Raw genomic sequence first — 25240 nt, 5'->3', positions numbered from 1 at the left:
CACAAGGCAGTTGTGTGGTTTACTCTGGTATTTTGCTGACATGGGATCCATTAGGAGGGTTTTGGGGGGGGAGATGCACAACAGGAATTGGGAGAGAAAAAGAGGGAAGCATGCACAGCCTTAAAAATCAGTGAGGGAAATTTAGTGTAGCTGGAAGACTTTAGCAGGTTTGAAAGTAGAGAAAATGAAAAAGAACACAGGGAGGAGCAAAGTCTTGAGAGATGGTGAGACAGCTTAGAGGAAACAAAGGAGATGAGAGTAAGCAGAGATTGAAGCTGGAAGACAGGAAAACTCAAGGGAGACTCAAAAGCGATGAGGGTGTACAGTAGTGCACATGCAGGAAAAGAAAGAGATGAGAAGAAACTTGGTGGGGGGCTGATTCAGCTTACTTTGCACCGGTGGAGAATCAAAGCCACATGGTGAAACCTGCACAAAAATGTAGAACTGTGTGTTTGGTGTCACTAAAAAAATATTCAGGTGTGCACTTGCCTCAACCAAAATTGTCGATGATGCACACTATTGACCTCATCTTGGCCTGTTAATATGCTCCTATCCAGTTAGGTGAGTCATCTAATGTTGCAGAACACTGAGTCAGGATAGGTGCATGTATTTCAACAGAGCTTATTCACAAATTACCCCATACTAATGATAAGGCAGGGTGTCTGTACACACACTTAGTGATCTTTCCTGTGGTCCCCAAATGATACCCTCTATCTGTCATCACTTGAGTCTTGCACGCCAACCAGTGGGAGTGTCATTGTCAAGGAGATTGAAAACACCTGGAGGCTGGCATCATCCAACAGCGCATCACTCAATCTTATTTACGTGGGATCAAACATTGACGGATGAATGTTTGTTGCCACAGGACTGCAGCAGTGTTTGTGATAGGGATTTGCAGAATAACACAGAGGGGATGGAGAACCGGGATGATAGGGTGCTGTATTAGTTTTATTTTCCAATGGGCTTTATGTAATTACAGATGCTTCTCAGTGATGCCCCTCTCACAGTTTGCTCACTCTTATAGGAACATTTTCACATGCAAATGTCCACTCTCCACAGTTGTGCCTCTGACCACAACATCAAACAGAATGAGCTATCAGAGACAAGACTGGGCAAGGCGTCCAATACCCAATTTTTTCCTATAATCACGTTTTTCTCTCTTCCTTTGCATATCATTTCAAGCTCTCTGCTCTTCCCTCCCCCATACCTATCCATGAACTCTCCTCGTCAGAAAGACAAATTACCCAGTGGGCTGCTCTTTTAGCTGTGCTTTCTGTACAATAATCAATTTGAAGACGAGAGAAAGAGAAGGCTAGAGAAACGTGAAATTATTCATCAGGGTCTTTCAGTAGCGGGGCTGTAGAGGTGTGGGGGATGGTAGGGGCTACCTCGTCCTCCGTGAGATAATTAGGGAGAAGACCAAAAAAGCAGAAATAAGGGAAACACTGCAGGCCAGCAGTGAGAGCAAAAAAAGGGAGAGAGAGAGAGAGAGTGCGAGAGCTAGGGAGTGGTAGATGCAGAGATGGGGGATCAGAGCTAACTCTGAGAGCAGTTTGTTGTTATATTTGGAAATCTTGAGATGGTGTTTGGTGTGTCGTCCCAGCAACAGACAGATACACACGGGATGATGGAGGATAGACAGCCTAGTGCTGGTGACGAGTGAAGGGGAAGCGCTGAGAGAAGGGAGGAAAGAAGAGCTTTGAGGGGAGCATGACTCGGGGTTAGCTTCAGTTAAACTGCTCAGGAGAAAAGAAGGATAGCACGAGGAGGGGAAAAATGAGCCAGGCTCTCTCTTGTGGCGGGTGTTTATTCAGAGACCTCTTGTTTCCTACCAATTAAAGGGGCTGGGGGACTGCTTCAGCACAAGCCTCCTGGCCTCCCTCCCTCTTCTGCTCAATCTGTCTTCACTCTCTTCTTCCCTTCTTCTGCGATGTGTGCTCCATCTGCAATTTCTGATCATTTAAATATCTCACGGTGTACTTTTGCACATTTTTAGCTTGTAAGTTCTCCCATCTGCCATTTTCACTTATTTGACAGATACAGTTGACATTTAAATTTCTTGAAAAACACTCACTGAATTTGTGGAATAACCCCTAATATGTTTATATAGTCTTAATTACTTTACTGTATTATCTACAACTGCCTGCATTTGTACTGTTCTTATCTATTCCCTTCTCTGTGCTGCTGCAATGGCCCAATTTCCCCAGAGGGATAATTAAAGTTTCGTCTTTCACCCCTCATTCATTTCTCTCTCCAGTCATTCCTCTCTGGTGCACTTTGGTCCAAGCCAAACAAGCTTGTAGTTGATTTCTCTTCCCATTCCTAAATTGCCAGTCTTTAGCCTTTCCATGACTACTGTTTGTAGGGTATTTGAAATGTGGATGAACGTATCTTTGCATATGATCGGTTATTTTAATTATGAAGCCCTTCTAAAGTTGAAGTAAATATAAAATGGTGCGTATCATTATTTTCCAGAAGCCTTCTTGCGTGGTAGTAAGTGATTGATAATGTGAGCAACTGCTTGATAACCATGGTTGTTTCGCACCATCTGCTCTAGAGTGAGTGGTGTTAATGTGGTGCTGTGCTTACCACATGTACTTCACTGTGCTTGCACACATCATTATCACTATCAAACATATGACATAGCAACATATAGCTGACATATAGCAACAAATGGCTCCAAATCAGCCAATCATTCATGTTTTTTTTTTTTTACCTCTCTGCTGCGTCCCTTCATAAATCCATCAGTTGTGATGAAATGATGTGTATAGGATAGTGTCAAATACAGCCTCTGTACACATCTTGGGGTCATGTGATTCCGCTATCTCTAACTGCACAGTCAGCATCTTTCCCCATCGTGTGAATGCAATTTTCACTGGTTGAATAAAAGCATTGTTGTGTGTCTCGGTGCAGAATATACATCTGTCAGTCAGCATAATATGGCTTGGAATTTAATGCCATAGTCTCAGATATTTGTTTGTGAGAACAGCTTATGATTCTGTCTGGTATCTTTTTCTTTGATTTATGTGATCCTTTTTTTCCTGTCACTCTGGAGAGCGTTATGTACCTGCCCATATAGCTTCTTTCTCTCCTGAGCCCTGAATTGTCTCTCAGATTGATGACAGGGAAAGGACGAGGGCACCTCAGGATGCATTAGGATGCAGAACATAACTGTAACTGTGAGTGTGTTGTGTGTGATTTGCATGCACATGTGTGTGTGTGTGTGTCTATTTTGGCAGCCGCCTCGATATAAACCAGAAACTCAACATTTCATTGACTGTTTAGTCGTCTTGTTCAGTTGTGTTAGCTGTAGCTCTTTGTTTCTTTGTGTCTGCAACTCTGCTCCTACACATGCTTGTATGTCTTTGTCTTGCTCACTTTTCTCTTTGTTACATCTCCCTCCCCACCACCAGCTCTTCCTCATCCTGCTCCTCTCCAACACCTGTCTTTGTGACCTCGGTGTGCTCCTCTCTTGGTGCGCCTCTCTTGGGTGTTGCTCTTTATTATTTCTTTCTCTACCCATTCTGTCTTCTTTCACAAAGAAAGGCCAGGTAGAAATTAGTGTGGATACTCATTTAAAGAGTAGTCAACTAAGCTTCAGACTAATGTTCTGTCTGTAGTGTGTAATTGCATGTAACCTGAAGTTTGCCCCTCTTTGCTTTTTGTGTACAGTTCATGGAAAGTGCTTATTTAGAACTCAGCGTAGCCCAAGGAGACTTTCCAAACACCATTGCTGAGGTCATAATGCTTACAAGGTTTCTCGGCCAGCATACGAGAATCCATTAGTCTCAAGGTCTGACTGCTGTCTGCTTTCCGCTTCTTTTGTTTTGTCGAACAAAGCCCATAAAGACTTGCTCAACAATATCTTTCCTTTAGTTGGCCTTATTAGTGGAAAAATCTAGAAATGTGTTTGTCAGTGCAAAAAATTAATTGACACACACTCACTTACATACACGCTACCCTCCGCTAACCATATTTTATCTACTCGTTAATGTTCCCAATTACTCTGTCAAACACTGCCAACGTTTTGCAGCATGGCATTCTTATTGAAATGGTAATGCAACCATCTCAAAGTGAAAGTCTTTCATTCACTGGCTTCTAAGTGGATTTATTCATGACAATTTACTCTTCTCATGCAGGATTACACTAATGAGAGGGTTAAAGGGTGGTGTGTGTGTGGCTTTTCTCTGCTTTCATGCAAGGGACTCTTGCCCTGGAGAAAAAGGGCCACGTTTTTGCCTCCAGCTCTCTCTATTATTCAGAAGAAGGGGACTTGATTTGGTTTTGTGCTGTTCTAATGCTCATTGGTGTGTACTTCCTGCTGTCTAAAGGATTCAGGTGTCTGCTGTTGCTGTCCCAATTAACAATGCAAACAGCCTGTTTTTTGTGAGATTTTATCTGATTTGAATCACAAATCATTTTCTGTCTTGATTGTCTCAATTGAATTTGTGAACGGTCTCACACCTGGAATAGGCCTCAAATGTAATAAAGCGATGCTTGTGTAATACAGGACGAGGACCAGATAGCTCAGGCTTGTTAGCTATCTCCATGCAGGAGGTCAGGTCCCAATGGGGAGGTATTGTTAGTACAGATCTCAGCATATAGGTCATGGTGCTTTGAGTTCAACAATCCCCAGGTATTGTCTGTGCTCTATTGCCATTTTAACCTGCTACTGCCAACACCCTGTCATACACCTCTCTTTGTCCGCTTCCCTGTCGCTCGTTAGTGTCATGCACCCAGTATTCCGAGTTGTTTGTTTTTTCGTCTCCTATTATCACTCACACCAGAAGGAATTCCAGTTTTGCTTGGAATAATTAAAGGGCAGTTTCTGTGTGCCTGGAGATTATGGTCATTTCACAATAGCACTCATTTAAAGCTTGTGACAGGTGCTTAAAGTAAAGCACATGAGTTTAATGAGTTTAGTTTACAATATAGAGTTTAGCTGAAGTGGTTGTATTATTTTATAGCAGTGGAATAAAGAGCTCATGGTCTACAAAGTGTAGGCTACAAAATAACAGGTGGCAAGAGAAGACACCACCCCCACATATAAACATTTTATTTAAACTTAAGAAAGGTTCAGTCATAAAAGGCTTGCATGGTCACAACACTGAGAGAATGCTCAGTTCTTGCAAACATAAAAGTATACAGAAAATACAAAGGGCTGCAACCTGTCTGATGCTTTCCTGAGAACCGTGTCTTTCCAAGCACATTGAGTGCCCTGAGGATATAGTCACTTTTTCGAAAGCACTGATTGAATGGACCAATCTGCCACCTTGAGTCTGATTTACTTTCTGTTCGTTTATTTTGCTTAATAGAAGCTTGATTTAATGAAACAGCGAAGCCTTGGGAAAATTAATTAGAAAATGTGCTTGAAAGTGATTAAACGTGTTGGATTGCTTGAATGATTATGTTAACTCACTTGATGCTCAAGGAAATAACCTAAAACAAATAGTAATTAGAGCAAATATTTTTGATTTATTTTTATTTTTATTGGAAATTAATCCCATTCAAGTTGAGACCACCAACTTTATCAAGCAGGACCCTTGTGGGTTTACTTCTGCATTCCAATGACATATTACAAGTAAATTAGAACTAAATATAGTAAGTACAGCATGGAATCCTATCAGAATAGTGAAGGAACAGATACAGATAACTTTACCCAGGTTATACATATACAATAAAACACTTGCATAAAACTCCACATGATGTTATGGTTAGCTAAACTTTCAATTGGTTAAAGACTATTTAAATCTATTAATTGCTATTTATTATGAAATATTAAAGAATAGAGATTTGGAATTTATGTGTGAGATTTGCAGAAGTCATATTTAGGTCAGTTTGGTTGGGCGGTTGACATTCAGCCATGAACAACTCTTTATATTTAAACATAATCTGATCTCATCGTGCACACAGTCCAATCATTATCTGTCACACTGGGTTTGTGCACACTGTGCAGGAGGCAACAACAATGTTGAATCATAGCATTTTAACATTTTATACCACACTTTCGTTGTAGCTTTATACTTTGGTACCATTATGGTCTTGGCTATTAATGGCAGGCTGATATAAAACAGGTGTGTGTAATGTTTGATTTGATTTCAGTGGCAGATCTCCAAGAGTGCTCTTGCTTTATATTGTCTGCTCCGGACTAAATGAGCCAAAGTTGTGTAGGAATGTTTTCAATAAAAACAGTATGTATCCCACAAAAGAACAAGTGTATGTGTGTTGTGACTGGATAACAATATGAAACTGAAATGTGATTCAAATGAAGAACAGCAATCATTGTAATGAGGTGTCGTAGTATCGGGTGCATATGTAAATTGCATGGATACCGTGGCCAATGTGGTGCGTGTTATAGATGTAAAACAAAATAAGGCAACGCAAACAAAAGGTGCACACGAAGCTCTGTGCAAAGGAAAGGAACAGCACTGTTGCCTTGGTAGGTGGGCTTAAGTGACTGGAAACACTGGCTAGATGTTCCCAGTTAACCTGATGGCACCTCAGCCCTGCCCAGCCAAGGGCCTGCAAAGGATAAAACTGACACACAGTACACAGGACCAAGGCTCATGGATCATCATAATGTGTCACAACTTGACACTTGACCTGAGTTTTATCCCCTCACGAAGTCTTAAGCCTTTGTTATTTGATTCATTATTTGACATTGATCTTGATTTTTACTGTACCAGCATGTGTTCCAGTTAATACTGTTGGTGAGATAAAACACAGAAAGGAGAGTAAAAAAAAAAAATTTAGTCTTGTGCCCTTCTTGACCTTTTTTTTGCGATCTCTTCCTTGGCTGCTTGCTCTCTGAACCTGCAGCACCAGTGTGAACTCTGGTCATGTTGGAACTGATGTGGTTTGCTTTATTTTCATATGGCAAATGAGAGAAATAAAGACTTTATAGGCAAGAACAGGAACTGTGAGTCAACCTTTTGCACTTTTCTGTGATTGACAATTTTTCTAACCTTATCCCGGTGGTTTCACCCAGCTCTTCTGCCATTTCACTAATTCTCCTAATCTGCTTCATGTCCGTCTGTCTCTGTGTATCTGCGGTCTTCTTATTCTCAGAAATGCTTCTCCTCTTTCTCTTTCCCCGGTCTTTTTTCTTGTAGAGGGATAGGATGAGTGGAAGAGATTAAAATGGAGGTTACACAATCCTTTTAGCTGGTTTTAATGTCTGCCCCTCATGAGTGATATGTTCTGCACGTACATCAACAGGATTAGGGTGTCAGAACATCCAAGAACTGATGAACCAGTGCATCTATTCTTACAAACACACTCACACAGCATCATGGGGCACATAAAACCCCTGTCAGAACAGAATGCAGTGCCTCTTAATAGACGGTGTGCATGTCTGTTACACAAAAAAACATCAATAAAAAAAAAAACAAATGAGACAGATATCTAATAGTGTAAATATGAGCAGGGTGGCTGTGGTAAACATCGTGAGCATGTATAGCAGGGTTAATGCAGTGTATATGCTGATGTGTGTAAGGATTGAAGAAGAGAACAAAGGAGTAGTGAAAAAATATCACAAGATAATGGCATAAAAATAATGATATTTACAAAATAAAAGTAAGGAAACATCTGATACAAATCCACATAGCACAGGTCAACTTTAGGATAAACATTTCCAACACATCTTCCTTAAAGATGTATAGTCTGTGAAGCTAATGCCTTGGAATGACATTGCTGTACACCGGTGTGACTTCTTAAAATTTAAATTTAAATTTAAATTTTGACCGACAAATACGACCGGGAGCTTTATCCTGAGAAGTGAGTCCGTATGCTGAGTTAATTGGCTCACCAAACCTAAGATAGATTTATAGCCTTGAATGCCCCCCCCTCCCTAAAAAAAATCTGTTTGCCTTGGGACTTGTGAGTAATGATTTCTCTTCAGAAAATGAAATTCAATAGGAGTTTGGGGAGGACAGACAAGGATTTTTGTTGCCTTTATAAGCAGTGCGCGGTGTCTTTTGGGTTCTACTGTGTTATCCTACAAATCTCATGTGGCACAGTTATGAGACTGAGCTAATGCATGTATCCTAATTTGTATGTGGAGGACCTTCAATTTTTATTGGATTTGCTTGGTTGCAGTTCATATTATGTTATTGGCTTTCGTATGGGCTTGCAAAGGGCTGCAGAACCCACTGGACCTCCTGTGTGTGAGTGTGTGCGTGTGTATCTGTCTCTTTTTCCGATCTATCCGACCAGCTATACAGTCAACAACACATATCGGTTTTTCTGTGGAGCAGCTGTTTCTCCTGCAGCTGTCTGTCTCTCCAGACTGCAGCTCTGTAAGAGCAAGGAGGAGCAAAAGCGAGGAGGAGGTAGTGGCAGAGGAGAAGGAATGGGGCTGGGGGGCTGAGTGTGGGGTGGATAGAGGCAGAGAGGTGGGGGGTAGGGAGAGTTTACGAGATAGATTGTGAGAAAAGTCAAAGATTTCACCTCTGCTGGGGTTGGATGATTGCTATATTTTTAGAACTGACTTTAGGTATTAATCATATTTATACTTTTTCAAGCTGCTCCTGGATATTTTAGTCAAAGAAGGCTAGTTTGTATTTGACCTGAAATGAATGTTTTGAAGAACTGAGAAACATTAAGGCATGAGGACAGCGTAATGGATGCCAGTACTTATTTTTACTTATTATTGCTTACTGTTGGAATAATGTGTTTTAGTGCGGTCTCAGTCCATAGTGCCATGGAACAGAGAATGAACCATAATTTCAGCATGTGCCTCTGTTTTTTCCATTTTGGTATTTACATATCACTGAAATGGCATGATGAAATGCAAGAAAAATAGTTACACTGTACCTACAACATGAAAGGAATAACAAGAGTATGGGCAGTCATTTTTAGAGAAAGCATCATTGCTCTGCCTTTTTTTAAACTTGATTTTGAGCATTTCATCGAACTTTTCACTTTTCTCCTCTCACTATTGAACTGTGTTTCAGAGGCCATCATGTATGATAAGTAACTGATTAAATCATGCATGTATTCATTAATAATGTATGGCCTTCCAATGGATTAAGACTATCATGGTATTCAGTGAACGCTTTTGAATAATGCTCAAATAGAGTGCCTTTTAAATGACAGTCAGTCAATGACGTTCACATCTCACCATTGAAGTTCACATTAAGTAAATACCAAACAGTTGCTTGTTTTGTTTTTCAAACTGTGTTTTTTTTTCTTTAATTAATCTATTTCATTTGTTTTATTTAACTAAACACTGGATACTATGGTAGTCTTTTGGCTGTAATTTAAGTCTGAACCTGTGATAGGGATCATTACTGTATTTTTTGCATTTATTTCATTTAATGGAGTTATATTTTGGTTAAAGGAACAGATCAACAGTTTTTGAATCCCTTGCCGCTGTGAGGTTGCTAGGCAACCAGCAGAGACACCAGAAAGTCATTGCTGTCCTTAAAAGAATGTCATTTTAGAGATTAAACAAACAACATATGATGTGTTAATTGGTGAGCTTTAGAGGCGCTGATAAAAGGATTTTGGTTCCCTTTGAATGCAGCCAGGTCTTTTCTTCTGTTGCCAGTTTTGCTACTGTAATTTAAGCTAAGTGTATATTTTGTTTACAGACATGACAGTGGTTTCAAGTATCTCATCTATCGCAAACCAACTTCAAATGTGCAGATGCTGCGCTTGTTAAGTCAGTGAAAGCAATTTGGCTTCCTGTTATCTCCTCTATTTATGACCTAGGATTTTATTTTACTTTTAAATTTGTTATATAAAAAATACAAGTACAGTGCAATTGAAGACTGTTCTACGGGATCTGAATCTGCTGTTGAAAAGTTTGAGTTTCATGTCCCTCCATCTACTTTTGTCAGAAAGAACCCTGCTTTTATTATCCAGCTAATTGTGCTTATCAAACTCAGACACTGCTGAGTGGAAAAAAAAATGGTTCTATTCACAGTATTTAACTCCCCAAGCCAGCAGTGACTTACATACCATGGCATGTTTCTATAGTCTCGTTTGTGTTCTGCTTTTTGTCAAGTGAAGGTTCTGATACATTACAAAACATTCAAAAGTTTAAAACACATCAAACTAATGATGTGAAAATGCCAAAGTGTTCTACTCTCCTCTTCCTCAAATCTGTCAGTAGTCTCTAAATGGCCATTTGGATAAGCTGATTGCTAATTGTATTCCTCCACTATAATATGAGTTGGAAGCAGAAGAATGCCATCAGTGCTTTGCAGTAATGTTGATGTTGACTTTGGGACATGCAAGTGATTGCTGAACCAAAATGATTGTACAGCTGGACATGCTGTATGTAAAAGCACTTTGAATACAAAATGGAGTAACAGGGGAGAGTTAGTTTTGACTGCGGTGACAAAAGGTGCCTCGGGCTGTCTCATGGAGTCATGTAGTGCGATAAGGTTGCTGTGTGTGCCCCGTCCTGCCCTTGTCCTTGGGGTTAGATTGTGTTCCTTTTTGGTCCAGTTGGATTCTGAAGAGAGGATTATTGGAGCTCGGCTGCAGTAGGCTTTTTCAAGCTCTGGCTCAGGCTCCAGAGGACTAACATCAAGTCAGACCCTGTCAGATCCAGAGTAGTGAGGCCCAGGGCTGATGCTTTGAAGTGGGCTACGAAATTCTCATCTGGTGGAATCAGATGGAGAGAGAAAAGAAGACAGCGAGAGGTGCAAAGCTCCAGCTAAACAGGCAAGCTGGGTTGGCTTCAGAAGCTATAGAGGTGGGTTTCACTGTTTGAAGCCAGTGTCTGCATGCCATGAATGGCTTCAAAATCTGTCAAACTCACACATGTGCAACTTGTGAAATAAACAAGCATGATGTGAGAATAACAAGAGAGACATTCCAGCATACAAATGCTTGAAATCCAGATGCAAGAGTGAAAGAGAAGAAGGGAAAACAAGTTGAAAGTTAAGTAACAGATTTGTTGTTGAAGTTGACAGGGAGATACAAGAAAATGATTCTGCAATTAAAGCGTAGTGAGAAAAAAAATATGTTTTGTTTTTATAGCAGAAGTTAGAATGAGGGTTTAATTTGTGTTGATTGTCCTCTGCACAGTTCTTCAAACGCCTCTGAAATTAAAGCAGTCATTGCATGATGTCCTCATGTAATCAGTCAGCCTGCAACGTGTAAAAAAAAAAAAAAAATTCTGTCAGTCAGGCCCGATTTTGCAAACATCAATGTCTTAAGGGATTTAGGACAAATCTTAAACAGTGCAACATCACTCCTACAGAGTATAAATTGTTAGGATAAGCTTGCAGTTAAACAGAAGTTATATGAACTGCGTGGAGCTAATGGATGAAAAGAAAAAGCTTTCCAGGCTGTTGAGAACTGTCTTAGAATAGTTTAGGTTTGGAGAATCGGAGTGCTTACGTTTGTGTATGCTTGCATGGTTTTTACTTGAGCATGGATAATTTCTTATTATGACTTAATAAGCGGTTGCATTTTCCTTTCTGAGAATATAAACAGTCAGTTTTACCAACACATGTTCTAGATTATTTGTGTGCTTACCCGGCACAATAGTATAACTAGCAAAAAATGTGCCAACTTTTCTTTTTCATGAACTCACAGAAACATACACATTTGCGAGAACATTCGTCAGTCATAAGCTCTCTCTGCTTTTAACCCTTATCTTTTCCATATTTCTTACACTAGTGTTATCACCATGAGTAAGTCTTTAAGAAATGGAGTTGAGGAAATAGTCCAGGCTTTCAGATCCTATAGAGACATTTGGACCTCACACGATAGTTAAAACAGATGTGTAACGTGATTGTTTTTGGAATTAGAAGATAGTATCAGTCAATCAATCAACATGCGCATGCACACACACACACACTGTACGTGCAGTTGTGACGGTCTCATTTTCTTCCTGTCTGAAGTAACCTCAACCATGTTTTTGTGTCCCATGAGGAATGCCTTTTATCATGTGACATGGTGGTGGTGTTGGTGGGGAGGGGGCCGAAAGACAGCTGTTTCCCATCAGCACTCAGTCAACTGCAGTCAGCCAGTCGCAGCCCTGCTTGGGGGATCACAGAGGCAGTGCAGCAGAGTGGAGCTCAAAGAAGTGCAAGGGCCAAAATACCTCCAATTAGAAGGTCATCCCAATTTGTTCTCCCATGTCCATGATGCTCTTCAGGCGTCTCAGACCTCCTCGTCCAGTGTAATGTACAAATCCTTCGGCAGAGGTGAAAGAGTTACCAGCATCTGAGAGTGATTATGCCTTTTCCCCGTTGTTTCCTGTCTTTCCACCCCAAACCAGCTCTACTGAGTTCTGCTGTTATATTCTCTCTATGTTGGCTCAGCTCCCTTGGCTTGTTCAGGTTCTAACCCCCACCCCTTCTCCCTGTAATTTAAGACTGGGAATGCTTAAAAGCAGTCACTCATGCACAGGCGTCTACATTAGCAAATGTTTTTCACTTCATCAGGAGCAGAAATTTTGTCAGTTATATAAAACAGAAGGTAGTTTTCATCTATGATGCACCACTTTGTCTTTTACACATCTCAGTTCTGTTGCATTTGTTTTTCTTTCTTGCTGTAATGTTGCTTTTTTGACACTATTAAGTTTTTAGAAATTTTCTGATGAAGCTTGAGGCTGTACGGTGGAGACCTTTACATACGGTCTATGCTGGAGACAAGAAGGAGCTGCCTGTGGCCACCAGAAATCACACTCTTCTCTTGGGCGTCTTGGAGTGGATGCAAGTTTGCTTTGGCTCTCTCCCTCTCTGTACTCAGGCTACTCGTGGTGAAAAGATGTTGAACTGCTGTGGTAGCTTTCCGCTGTCTGCTAGTGGAGCCGTCTGGATCTCACCTTTCCGCATTGCTCTGTAGCACTGTATCTTCTTGTCTTACTGTCAGCCAATCAGACAACCGGCTTTCTCAGCAGCTTATCTCAATAGACGTTGTCCCACTGCTTGAGTGAAGGTGTAACCACATGAAGGATGCTGGCAGACTTTGTCGGTTAAACGGCAGCGCTGATTCACATGAATGATATACATGTATATGTGATATAATAGACATATTAACAGCTCATCACGATGAAGACGTTGTGGGCAGGAGCTGGTGTGCTGCTCTTGAAATATGTGATGGACAGAGCAAGGAAAAAAAATCCCTTTTTTATTCTGCCTCCAAATTAATTAAAGTCGTGTTTTTGACATCACAGGTCAAATACACAACATTCTGCTGTTCAAGTGGTTTAAATCTTAAGTACACTGTTGCTAAATGACTGGCAATAAAATTGGCCTTGTTCCTGTTGCAGCAATGGTGATAATTTTTGGGTTTTGTGCATTTGAGTGCAATCATAGGAACGGGAAATCGGTAGACAATAGAAAAGAAAAAAGATAAAAAAAATAAAAAAGGCAAATTTCCTGGCTCTGATATTGAAAAGAAAAAAAACCCCAGCATGCAGTATCTCATTTCTGAGCTTTAAATTTCCCACATGTCAAAGCATTAGTCAGTCATTTAAAATTAAGCATTCTTGTTATAACCCCATTCGCAGACACCAACAATAAGAGCAAATATTGTGATTTATCAATGTCAAATCATGAGAATCATTAAATTCCAGTCTGTTGAATACTCGGTCTTCTGCTTTTCTGTGTGTTTTTCAGTTTTACGTGATGACTTCAGACAGAACCCAGTGGACGTTATGGTGGCAGTGGGTGAGCCTGCAGTGCTGGAGTGCCAACCACCGCGTGGGCACCCTGAACCCACAATCTCCTGGAGGAAAGACGGTGTCAACATAGACGACAAAGATGAACGCATCACAGTAAGAGAGGAATATTACACATAATACTGACCTTTAAGGAATAATTCACACAAAATTTACCATTTGCAGAATTTGACAAAACACTGATCCACATGATACAAAACAAGTGCTCTGTTATCACATGGCTTCATAACACGTGGATTGCGCTTAGGGTATTTTGTGTAAATCTTTGGTATGTAGCTGCCCAATGACAAAATGACTGCCTGGTGGACACTAAATAATAACATCACCTGTACCCATGTCTTCTCTAAGGTCCCACACTGAGCTGAAAATGCCAGGAGAGGATCAGTGCATATGCAAAAGATATTGCTTTTTGATTGCCTGATGGCAAAAATAAACATTACCAGGAAACAACCACAAGCTGTCACTAGGAAGTGTCCTCATGTGAGCTACAGTATGCTATTAATCTGACATATTAAGTTCATGTTGCATATCGTACACAAGAGCAATTCTTTTTGTTGTTCGCACTGAACTGATTCCAGATCATGATGCATCAGGCTGGGTCAGGCCAGCTGGCACAGGACCAGGTTTCAGCAACTCTGATGATTTTGTGTGTGTGTGTGTGTTTATTTGAATGTCTGTGCTTGCTCCTGGGGACACACAAGAGCAGATTCAAAGCTCATGTTAGTGTGGAGTGACAGGTAGAGTCTCTCTGGGGGGCTGTGATGGACAGAGCAGCTATCTCTGATTTAAGGAGAGGCATGGATCAGAACTAGGGGGGAGGTTCCTCTGAGGGAAATACAAAGGCTGCTTTTTGCTTTGTACTTTCTGCGTGCCTGTCTTTGTCCTCCCTAATCATCTTCTCTATATGGAAATATGGCTTTGCCGTGAGAGTTTTTTCAAAGACATCACTTATTGTACAAAGACCAAAAGAGTCCAGCAAGTTATTCATGGCTACTTCCACTTAGTGGTCCCCTTGTGGCCAGGTCATCATTTATTAATACTGATATGCAAGATAAAGTTGTGAGTTAATTCTTAATAATAATTTTTAAAAGACACTCACACATGGGAAAAGTGATTTAGGGATTTTAATTAAAGCTAGCATTCCTTTAAACAGAAAAAACACGTCAATCGCACTATAAGCAGCCTCAATGTGTGTGTGTGTTTGTAGGGCATCTAAGGCTATGTGAAGAAGAAAGTGAACACGCTGAAACAGAGCAGAAACGAAAGCTGAGGTTTCAGTGTCCGAGATGGAAGATAGACAAACCACATTTGGATTTCTTACCAATGGAATTGTTGCTAAAAATGAGGAGCGGTCAATTCCAGGAAATAAAAAAGCACTTTGTCTGCTCTTTAATCAGCTGCTAAAGTTACTAGTGCAGCAGTACAGCAAACATTTGCAGGGCAGAATTATAGCATTTGTGAATGGCATTCGAGCAGGATCATCTTCACAGACCTTGAAGAATATCTTACGGGCATCATTACATTACCACAAGAATTGACACTGGTTGATCAAGAGAGTTATTACATAGACTCAGCAGTCAGAAGACACAAATCTTTTTATCCAGTGTTCAACTGGGCAAGCTCAATCACCAGATATAATAAGGCCATGCATTTAATGAAAATATTAGTGCTTACTCTTTGAAATGGAAAACTTCAGTCTGGGAATGATTATGAACCAATACTAGATCCGCCCACTGACATTCAAGTAATTTTTTTAACTTCATACAGTTCTCTTTATCTGTTATGTACAAATAACTAAATTACATTACATTTGTTGTGGTCCAATATAATGCTGTCTGTATCTTCACTGTCTTCCAAACCATGCAGCCTGTGTTTGCTGCTATATTTCAACAATGATGACAGATGTCGTTCATGGCTCATTCAAGGCAGCATAAACACCCCTTTCCTGTATGCAATCATGCAATTATGTTTTTTTCATATATACAACATTTAGCATTGACTGTAATATGAGTCTGCAAATTGAGAGCTAATATATTGAATGCTGACAGGAATGGCTGAATTTGCAATACCAGCGCATCACTTGCTTCTTTTGAATGCGAACAGTTGGCATTGTCTATGAAAAGCACATACAACCACAAGTCACACCACAGTTTGTTAGATCTTCCTCTTAAAACCACATAATTTGCAACAGATTTGGAATGTCAACTATAGCTTGGCCACTCTTGGTTGTTATTTATTTGGTGTGCACTATGACATGTTTGTGATGGAAGGTTTAGCCTGGAGGAAGATGACTAATAAATGAAAGACTGTTGGTTTCATCCCTGCAGCATCAGTTTAGTGTTGCATTCCCTCTGTAAGCTGGTAAAAGCAGAGTGTTCACCACGCCAGGTGCTGTGTAGCATGAAGCTGAATCCCTGCTGCATGGGCACAGCACTGTAGGCAGCCTTGACCTCTGACCTCTGTTAAGAAATAACTGGACTGTGCTATTACAGGCTGTGTGTCTGTGGCATGTATGAATAGATTCATTCGACTGCTTAGTGTGAGTCGGAAAAAAACTTACTACATACTAAAGAGGCCGACAGTTTAATTGAAGTTGATGCCTGGAGGAATGTTTCAGATGTCTGGGTGTGCCGAATGGTCGTGTGTTTGTTTTGAGGTCTTCAAATCAGCATTCCTCTACCAAAGCAGCAGTTCATATCTGGTCAACACTGCCCTGGTATCACCTCTCACAATGGGGAGCTGCAGACTATCTGTACAGCACCTCACACTCAAAGCACCATAAAGACAGCTACGGGACCTGTGGGGGCGTATGGTGGAGAGGTAATGAAAAGGAGGAAAACAGTATGGGGTGCATATATCTTCCACCTCTTTGTTGTGTGTGGGAGTGAGCCTGTGTGTGTGCATGTGCGTGCAGATATCTATAGAGAAAGTTTGGGAAAGGCAAAGTAGGCTGACTGAACATCTGAGGAAGGTCTCTACAAAGAGGCAGTGTCTTTGTTCCCAGGGTTCTGTGCTAATGTAAGACTAGATATGAATTATGTAATTTCACAATGGATGACCTTCTGTGTAGCTTGAAAGGCAGTGCAAATTTGGTTCCTTAGGTAAAGAGATGCATACAGATGCACACTAGCACACAGAACACTACTTACTGACATGCCATTAAATAAATAAAAATGTGTATTTTAAAAAAAAATATGAGAACCAAAGATGTGATTATACTGTATGTGGGTTGCAAAGTGCACTAAAGCTATCACATCCAGAGACAAAACTTAAATGTGTGTACAAATTATCGCCATATTATAATAATATGCATCATGGAAGTCGCAAACACAGCACTCTTATGAATGATACAGTTTTGTGCAAATAGTTTTTGTGCTGTCTTTTAGATTCGCAGTGGCAAGCTGATGATCACTAACACCAGGAAGAGCGATGCAGGGAAATACATCTGCGTTGGAACGAACATGGTGGGAGAGAGGGAGAGCGAGATCGCTGAGCTCACTGTGCTAGGTAACATTTGCTGCTTTGTTATTGTATTTCGCAATGTTGAAGCACTTCAACGTTATTTCGCATTTTCAGTTCTCAGTTTACTGTGGTCTAGTTTGCCAGTCTGCTCTGTGAAGTCTTTGTCTTTGGGGTATAATGACCCCATTTACCATCTGTCAGTTTTGGAGAGGTTTCCCACCAAGCACATCTGAACATCTACTGCTACATCTACCATCACATACCCCTCAATCCCTTTCCGTACAAGAGTTTGAGAGCTACGTCCAACACCCTCTCTCCAAATGCTTGTTTCGCCTCTCTCCTCCATCCCCCATGTAACATTTCCCACCGGAATAGAGCTCTTATCATCACATGGTTAGATGACCTTGGTTGATGTGGTATAGTGTATATGGTTCTACGAGAACCATTTAAGGTTACAAGAATAATCTTGCTGGATGTTTTTCAACAGGTTGTACATAATAAATTACTTTAAGATATGATTATCAATGGAATATAGAATTTCCAAAATTTATGATAATCGTCATATGCACAGTAATTGAGATTTAAGAAAAATCTAATCATAAGAGAATAAATAATCCATTACTGCACTTGGAACAGGCTGCTGTAACTACCCAAAGGTAGAGTTAAAAAATTTACTTTTTTTTCTTTTTTTTTTTCCAAACAATGGTAAATAATGTCATCCATGAGAAGCGGAGGAATGTAGGTGTATTGATGTTGTTGTTTGTTGCTCCTGTGCTGCCCGTCCAGAGCGCCCGACCTTCGTGAAGCGGCCGAGCAGTGTTGTGGTGTTGGCAGACGAGAGCGTGGAGTTCCACTGTCTGGTTCAAGGAGACCCCGTTCCCACTGTCCGCTGGAGGAGAGATGATTCTGACCTGCCTAAGGGCAGGTAATGCACAAAGGCCCTCTATACACATCATCTACCATTCAAAAACAGTATTTCAACTTTTTCTTTCATCTCTTGATTGTGTGTGTCCATCCTGCCTACAGGTTTGAAATCCTAGAGGACCATACCTTGATTGTTCGCCAAGTGACCTCTTCAGATGAGGGCTCCTATACGTGTGTGGTGGAGAACATGGTTGGAAAGTCTGAAGCATCTGCCACGCTCACTGTACACGGTCAGTACAACCCCAACCCATCCCTCACATGTGATTTCACCACCTTCTCGTATCTTCTCGTCTCTTTTTTTCAGAACCTCAAATTTTCCTGGCTCTAGCTTAATTGGAGAACTAATCCTGTCTGGTAGTGTCACAAATTAGCAGGCAGTGACTTTTACCTTGCCTTTTTTCCCAAATCTAGTTTTCATTATTGTGCCTCAGGCTGCTGTTGCTCTCAAGATAGTACAGACAGGAACAATCATCACTCAGATTTTTGTGTGCCTGTCTTTTTTCCTCTTTTCACTGTAGGTTTAGGTCTTATAATGTCTGCAACAGGATCCAGTTCTAAATAACAAGCAATATAGGAGAATGAAGCATTTTGTTTACAGCACAGTGTAGAAGTAATGTCCTGTATAAACTGAGAAGAGCATGCAAAGTAAATGTTTACATGACCACAGAAAATGGATTCATTTTTTCTGGGCTCTCCTGGCACAACAACACCCTTTAGTTCCTTAGACCAGTTGCAGGAAATGAGTGGTAAAACATCTTATCGTCACACACACTATATATTTATATATGTATATATCACACATGCATATACACACACAGCAGTGGCACAGTAGGTGACATGGACTGTGAGGACAGTAAGACTTAATTAAAGATAAGGCAGAGCTGGTTGCATGCTGGGAAATAACATGGTTCCAATTACATCGTGTTTCTCTCTCTCCAAAAACCTGAGAAAATAAGCATCAAGGGGGACCATAGCTAATTTGGGCAGGGACTGGAGAAGGGCAGGGATAACTGACAGATGAGTATAAGTTATAATTTTGGAAGGCTATCTCAGTGTGTCTCATAACTAAATTGAAAAATAATACTCTGTTAACAAAAGACGCCACATATTCATTCATATACATTCATTTTACCGAGTTGGAATGTTTGGTTGATATTAAACAGTTTGAAACCCACATAGGCCAAGGAATTAAAGTTTGTACCGGCCCTAAGTATGAGTTCGAATATACTATTAATATTACATGAACTCTGGAGAAACTGTATGATAACTCAGATGAAGTTGTCTGTACAGAAATATTTTCAAGTGGAGTGCTTCAACTTAGCTTTTCTACACAATTGTGTGTTTTACTGTGTTTCTTTTTCTTTTTAAAAGACATGAATACAGAAATGTTGAGAAATAACTGCTGTCATCTCCTCACAGTAGTTCCAAAACCAGCTGGTTAGCTAACCATTCATTTCACTGTAAATCTAGTTTGCAGATGTCAAAGTGTACAGTAGTTCCCATCTTAAAATGTGTGCTTGTTTGTGTAGTTACACTGAGCAGAGCAGATGCCTGCACGGCACCAGCAGCTCCACCTTCTACCTTCTATACAAATTCACAATGGACAGATCCTTCTTTACACCCCACAGGTTTATGTAGTCATGAGGCGATTATTTTATCTTTGTCCATATACCCCTGAAGGCTGGCTTGCCTCATAACTTAAGTAAGCAATTACATGTACTTTGCATACCCCACAGTCGTCTAGTCTGCTGAGTTTAATAGGGACTAAAAAACATGCCTTATCCTTTTATAGCTAAGCTTTTTTAAATAACCTTTCATGTACTTACAATGTATGGAAGTATATGAAAGAGTTAATCATCTACATTAACCATACTTCTCCAGGAGGACATCAGATTTATCTAATCATATTAAATACATAAACAGAGTCATAAAGGGAGCTTGCATATTCTTTTAAACACAAGTTTATAGGTGAAATATCATAAAAATAAAGGAAACTATGTAAAAATATTCTACCCCCCCAATCATAATGAATATTATCCTACTTCTTTATCCTACAAGTGCAATACCACAAGTGCAATGTTAAGGACTACTTTCTGGACTACCTCATACTTGCACACACTTACACATGCATATTTATGCTGCTATATGCTAAAACGGGCTTCTTTATTTAAATGTTTAGCTTATTTAAATATTTAGTTTTATATTCTTTTTATATTCTAATTTTATTTAGCTTATATTTCTATTTTATTTGACTTTTTACCTCGCATTTTTATATTTTTATATTCTACTTATTGCTCCCGGGACCTGAGTCCTAATTTCGTACCATAAACATGTGAATGTGAGCTGGTATGACAATAAAGTTCCTTGAATCCTTGAATTATGTACTTGGAAACATATAAATTACTGACTGTCTACTGTTCTTTCATACTAATTCTGTTGTGCTCATTCATTCAAGCATATGGCAGTACTGTTGTGGTTGTCATTGTAGTTCCATATCCCTATATGTGTCTTTATTACTCATTACACTGCTCTTTTTTGTGTCTTTTCCCTTGTAGTCAATACTGGTAAGTTGTCATCATCCCTCATCCACCATCAGACAGCAAAAGGAAATCATGAGCTACTGTTATTGTCCTATCTGCCACTGTAAATCCATCCACCAATACAGTATGTAATTTATTTATGTGTTGATAAATCAATAGAAATTAACTGTTTTTTTTTTGTCTAAAAAAAGGTAAATAATGAATGTTTCTTGCTACACATGCACATAGTTTTTTTTATACTGAGGTGATTTAAACCTTGGAATGATGAAATGTATCAGGCTGCCATGTAATTAGGGCCGCTCTTCCTCTGCAGTGCCCCCAGCATTTGCCATACGCCCCAGGAACCAGGTGGTGGCACTGGGCAGGATGGTCACCTTCCAGTGTGAGGCCACTGGTAATCCACAGCCTGCTATCTTTTGGCAGAAGGAGGGCAGTGAGGTGAGAGTGACCCTCAGTCTGTCATCACACTAAATCACTACTCAGTGTAAATAAGGCCAGCGAATGGGTTTCTAACTCTGTGTTCTCCGTCTCCCCTCCAGAGTCTCCTTTTCTCCTACCAGCCTCCACACCCTCGACGTCTTTCTGTCTCCCAGATGGGCAGTTTGACCATTACAGATGTTCAGCGCTCTGATGGTGGCTTATACAGCTGCCAGGCTCTCAACATCGCAGGCAGTGTTATCACCAAAGCTCTGCTGGAGGTCACAGACTGTGCGTAAACACAACGAGTGATCAAGGGCTGATTGGGCGGCGGGGGGCTTTTATTTTGCCCATTTCTAGCTTGAGTGTTTTATCTTTTGGCTAAGCTTTCTGCTTTGCTGATGCATTTTTCCTTTGTTGAGCAGGTGTGTTGAGCTACAAATTTGCCTTGGTTGCAGAATAGTGAGAGCTGCTCTCCCTTATAGGCGTGGCAGCTGGCCTTGGTTACTAACTGTCAGGGGAGAGATTTTAGGAGGGAAGGGATTTCAGGAGATGTTGTTCCATGTTGGGCTTGGTTTCCATGGTGATAGTGTGTAAAGAATATCTGGTCTGATCTTTCTTGCCTCTAAAAATACTAATGGTTTAATAATATCTAACATTCTAAGTAGGGGGGCTAGGGGAAAGCCAATAAGAAATAAATAAATAAATAAATCTTCATCCACTGTACCTCTAGCTTCCATTAATACAACACCATCTGTGCTCTATTCTACTCTACTGTGCTGTGAATTGACTGCAGGATTGACATATGATGTGTTTTTTTATGCACTTGTATGTGGAACGTGGTCAGAGGAACTGCCATCCAAATCCTACTTGATAAAATAACTGTTAATTATTTGGACAAAAAAAAGCAATTTAAATGTGCTTGGAGGCCCATAGCAGTAATTAGACACTGCGAGCAAAGTCGGCAAGCTCCCAATTAAATGACCTGTATCATTATGAATACATGTGTCTGTGCAACTTTACACCATGTACATATATTAAATGAATGAAGATACTTGCTTTAGGATTAAATAGATTTACTACATCTACACAGTGAGTTCAGTGCAGCCCTCCTGGTTGTAAATGATAATTTGTGCTCTGCCGCCACCTGAGGCACTCACTCAGTGAAAAATCTATCACAGGTAATGGAAATAGAAAAGGTGGGGTCATGTTTTATGTAACTCTTTTCACTGGTCTATGGCACTGCACTCTCGTGAATACCTGTTTCTCTCTACTCTCCCCTCCCCCTAAATTTTCTCCATCCCACTACACTCCTCTCTTCCCCATTTGGAGTGGTGCATTTGTATGGAAATAACCAGTCCATATTACCTCCAGCAGTTTCCATCACCTACCCCCCCGCCCCCCCTTTTTTTTTGTAAGGGGCTATTTTTTTTATTTATCCAGAAGGCCTACCCCCATCCACTGGGTTTTAAAATGTAAGAGAGAGAGAGAGAGGGACAGGGAGAGAGAGAGAAAAGAGAGCTCTGTTATCTAAGTGGGATTGTTATTAGTTGGGCTTTGCCGTTGTGATTGGAGTCAACTCCAGCAGAACCTTCTGCCGAGTGAACGATTAGTTGCTCTCCGCTGGAGGGGAAAAGTTGATTTCTTTTTCCTTCACTGCCTGCACAGCCACATAAACCTATTGTTCAGCTTTGCCAATTTGCCTCTCAATATCTTTCACATCTTATCTGTCTTTCTTTTTTTTTGGCAGTATTTCATGTTCATTTTCTCTACTTTCATCTTTCTTACTTTTATTTTCTGTCTCCTCATAAATTTGATCTTTTGTGATCATCATTTCCCAATTTCCAGTTTCTTCATATACTGTTTACAGTTTATTTATTTATTTTTGTATGTTATCATCATTCAGTAGTGATAGTAGCGATGGCATGCAGCAAAGGTGCCAAGGTCACCAGCCAGAATGGAACCGGTGATGGTAGACACTCCTCCTCAACCACAGTCCTGTGGTGGACTTCAATTAGAAACCCTGTTTCCTCTGTTCTAGGCATAAAAAACACAAACACAGAACCAGAGACTGTGATCTTTCTGTAACTTTGTGCAGTGGACACCGAGTGTTTTTGGTGCTTAAATTAAACCGTACTTTACCCATGTTGTACTTAAAATGACCACGATGTTTCTCCATCTGTAACAGATGCTTTTAGTTGCTGAAACATGACCACAAAAACCTGAGACCTGTTTTGGCTGGAATTGTTTTTGTCAGCAAACCAATTTAAAAAGCAATTGTTCATTGTACGATACGAAGACTTTGTGTTTAAAGTAAACAGTGATCTCTTCATTTCATTTATACTAAAAAAAATTAGTTCCCATGAAAACATTAGTTGTTGCTATGCAGGTTTTCCAATGAAAATTTTTATCTACATTTATCACAGACAATGTTGGATTGTTTGACATCATCACTATTCTTAAATTTGAAAGCTTCACAAATACAAATACAAACTACTTTCAATTTTGTTTTGCCGCTTTTTTCATTTACTGAAAGTTATTTCAGTAATCTCTCGAAGGGGTTTGGCTCTTATCCTGCTGTGTGTTGCATTGTGGCATCCATCAGCATACTCAAAAGCAATTCTAAAATGCATTCTGGTCATATTCAGCATGCTTTGTTTTGTGAAGTTTCCAGTGTGAACACACTGCATAGTCTGCTCATAATACCAGATAGTCTACTTAAAACATTATTAGTCTTTCCCTGTCTTAATTTTACCCTCTCTCTCTTTCATCTATTAGCTGGATCAGACCACCCTCCTCCTGTGATTAGGCAGGGTCCACTCAATCAGACTGTGCCTGTGGACAGCACAGTGGTCCTGGGTTGTCAGACGACTGGCTCTCCACCCCCCACAGTCCACTGGAAGAAGGATGGTGTGGTGTTGTCTCCTGTGGACTCCCGCCTTTCTATAACAGACACAGGATCACTGGAGATTCGCTACGCTAAGGTGGGAGATGAAGTAATACAGCAGTTTGTAATTAGCAGTTAATACAACTGCGCTGAGTCAGGGAAGCCCATTAATGTCTGTCACTGTACTTCCCCTCCTCAGCTGGGAGACACTGGCTTCTACACTTGTGTGGCGTCTAACCCCAATGGAGAGGCCTCCTGGACAGCGTACCTACAGGTGGAGGGTAGGTTACACAAATTGAGACAAAGGTTATTAATACATGCTGAGGAGACTTGTGTTACTGAATTTCTTGGTATCTCTGTGGCAGAGTTTGGAGTTGTTGTTCAGTCCAGTCACCCTGTAGACCCTAACCTGATTCCCAGTGCTCCATCTAAACCTGAGGTGACTGACATCGGCCGTACCTCTGTCACTCTTTCATGGAGATTGAACCCCAATGATGGCACAACACCTACATCCTACCTAATTGAGGCATTCAGGTTAGACACATGTATCCAACGTGTTCTAGCTACTTACTAAATATTACATCTATCATCTGGCAAAATGCCCCATTTTATGTGCGCTGTCATTTCTCCACCTCTCCTTGCAGTTATACATTAGGCAGCAGATGGGTGACCTTAGCTGAGAATATAAAGACACAGAACTTTGTCTTGAGGAACCTGAAGCCTGCTACTGTCTACCTGTTCATGGTCAGAGGTGTGAATGCTTATGGCCTCAGTGACCCTAGTCCGATCTCCGATTCTGTCAGAACACAGGGTCAGTGTGGGTGCTTGTTTTTTTTCCTTTTTTAAAGCTTTACTGCTTTAGATATCATTTAAACTGCAGACAAGCTGCATCAGTGCTGTTATTTTACATTTTTCAATCCACAGACAGCACTTCCACCATGCAAGGAGTGGATCACCGTCACATCCAGAGGGAGCTGGGAGATGTGGTTATCCACCTGCACACACCAACCGTACTTTCATCATCTGCTGTCAGGGTGCAGTGGATGGTAAGGGGACTGACCATCGCATGATGACTGTCATGGTCAACATTTTGTGCTCTGTGTCAGAATTAGGGTAAATATGGGAAAAGGTCAAATTTTACTAGTAAACACACATCATCATTGACAAATGATATAAAAGCCCAGGGTTTATGAATAGAAAGAAAGAGAAAGAAATGGAGCTAGAAGAGTTTTTTTATTGGCAATTATTAAATAGCTGACTTTAACCTTCTGATATATTTTCCCTCATTCTTCCAAGCAACATGAAGTTGAACTCTGATGAAAGAGCAAACATATTATCTAGGTTGAAACTGTCTTATGTGAA

The 25240-nt window shown here is 40.5% G+C and overlaps 1 protein-coding gene across 4 annotated transcripts in view; it reads left to right on the top strand.

Moving 5' to 3' along the window:
- Positions 1-25240, top strand: part of LOC124070394 (roundabout homolog 1-like) — an 84586-nt gene that overhangs the window by 50804 nt on the left and 8542 nt on the right. For 3 of the 4 annotated variants that reach the window (XM_046410271.1, XM_046410275.1, XM_046410274.1), the window contains 12 exons: positions 13587-13744; positions 17035-17155; positions 17897-18035; positions 18137-18264; positions 20590-20598; positions 20888-21012; positions 21114-21282; positions 23770-23975; positions 24078-24159; positions 24244-24412; positions 24523-24689; positions 24803-24924. In XM_046410271.1, the coding sequence (XP_046266227.1) occupies positions 13587-13744; positions 17035-17155; positions 17897-18035; positions 18137-18264; positions 20590-20598; positions 20888-21012; positions 21114-21282; positions 23770-23975; positions 24078-24159; positions 24244-24412; positions 24523-24689; positions 24803-24924 (1595 nt within the window). The remainder of the gene's footprint in view (positions 1-13586; positions 13745-17034; positions 17156-17896; positions 18036-18136; positions 18265-20589; positions 20599-20887; positions 21013-21113; positions 21283-23769; positions 23976-24077; positions 24160-24243; positions 24413-24522; positions 24690-24802; positions 24925-25240) is intronic. The other variant, XM_046410272.1, reaches the window with a different exon arrangement.

The sequence above is a fragment of the Scatophagus argus genome, chromosome 14, assembly GCF_020382885.2.
Source record: "Scatophagus argus isolate fScaArg1 chromosome 14, fScaArg1.pri, whole genome shotgun sequence".
Classification (NCBI taxonomy): domain Eukaryota; kingdom Metazoa; phylum Chordata; class Actinopteri; family Scatophagidae; genus Scatophagus; species Scatophagus argus.
This window is presented reverse-complemented; position numbering and strand designations above follow the sequence as displayed.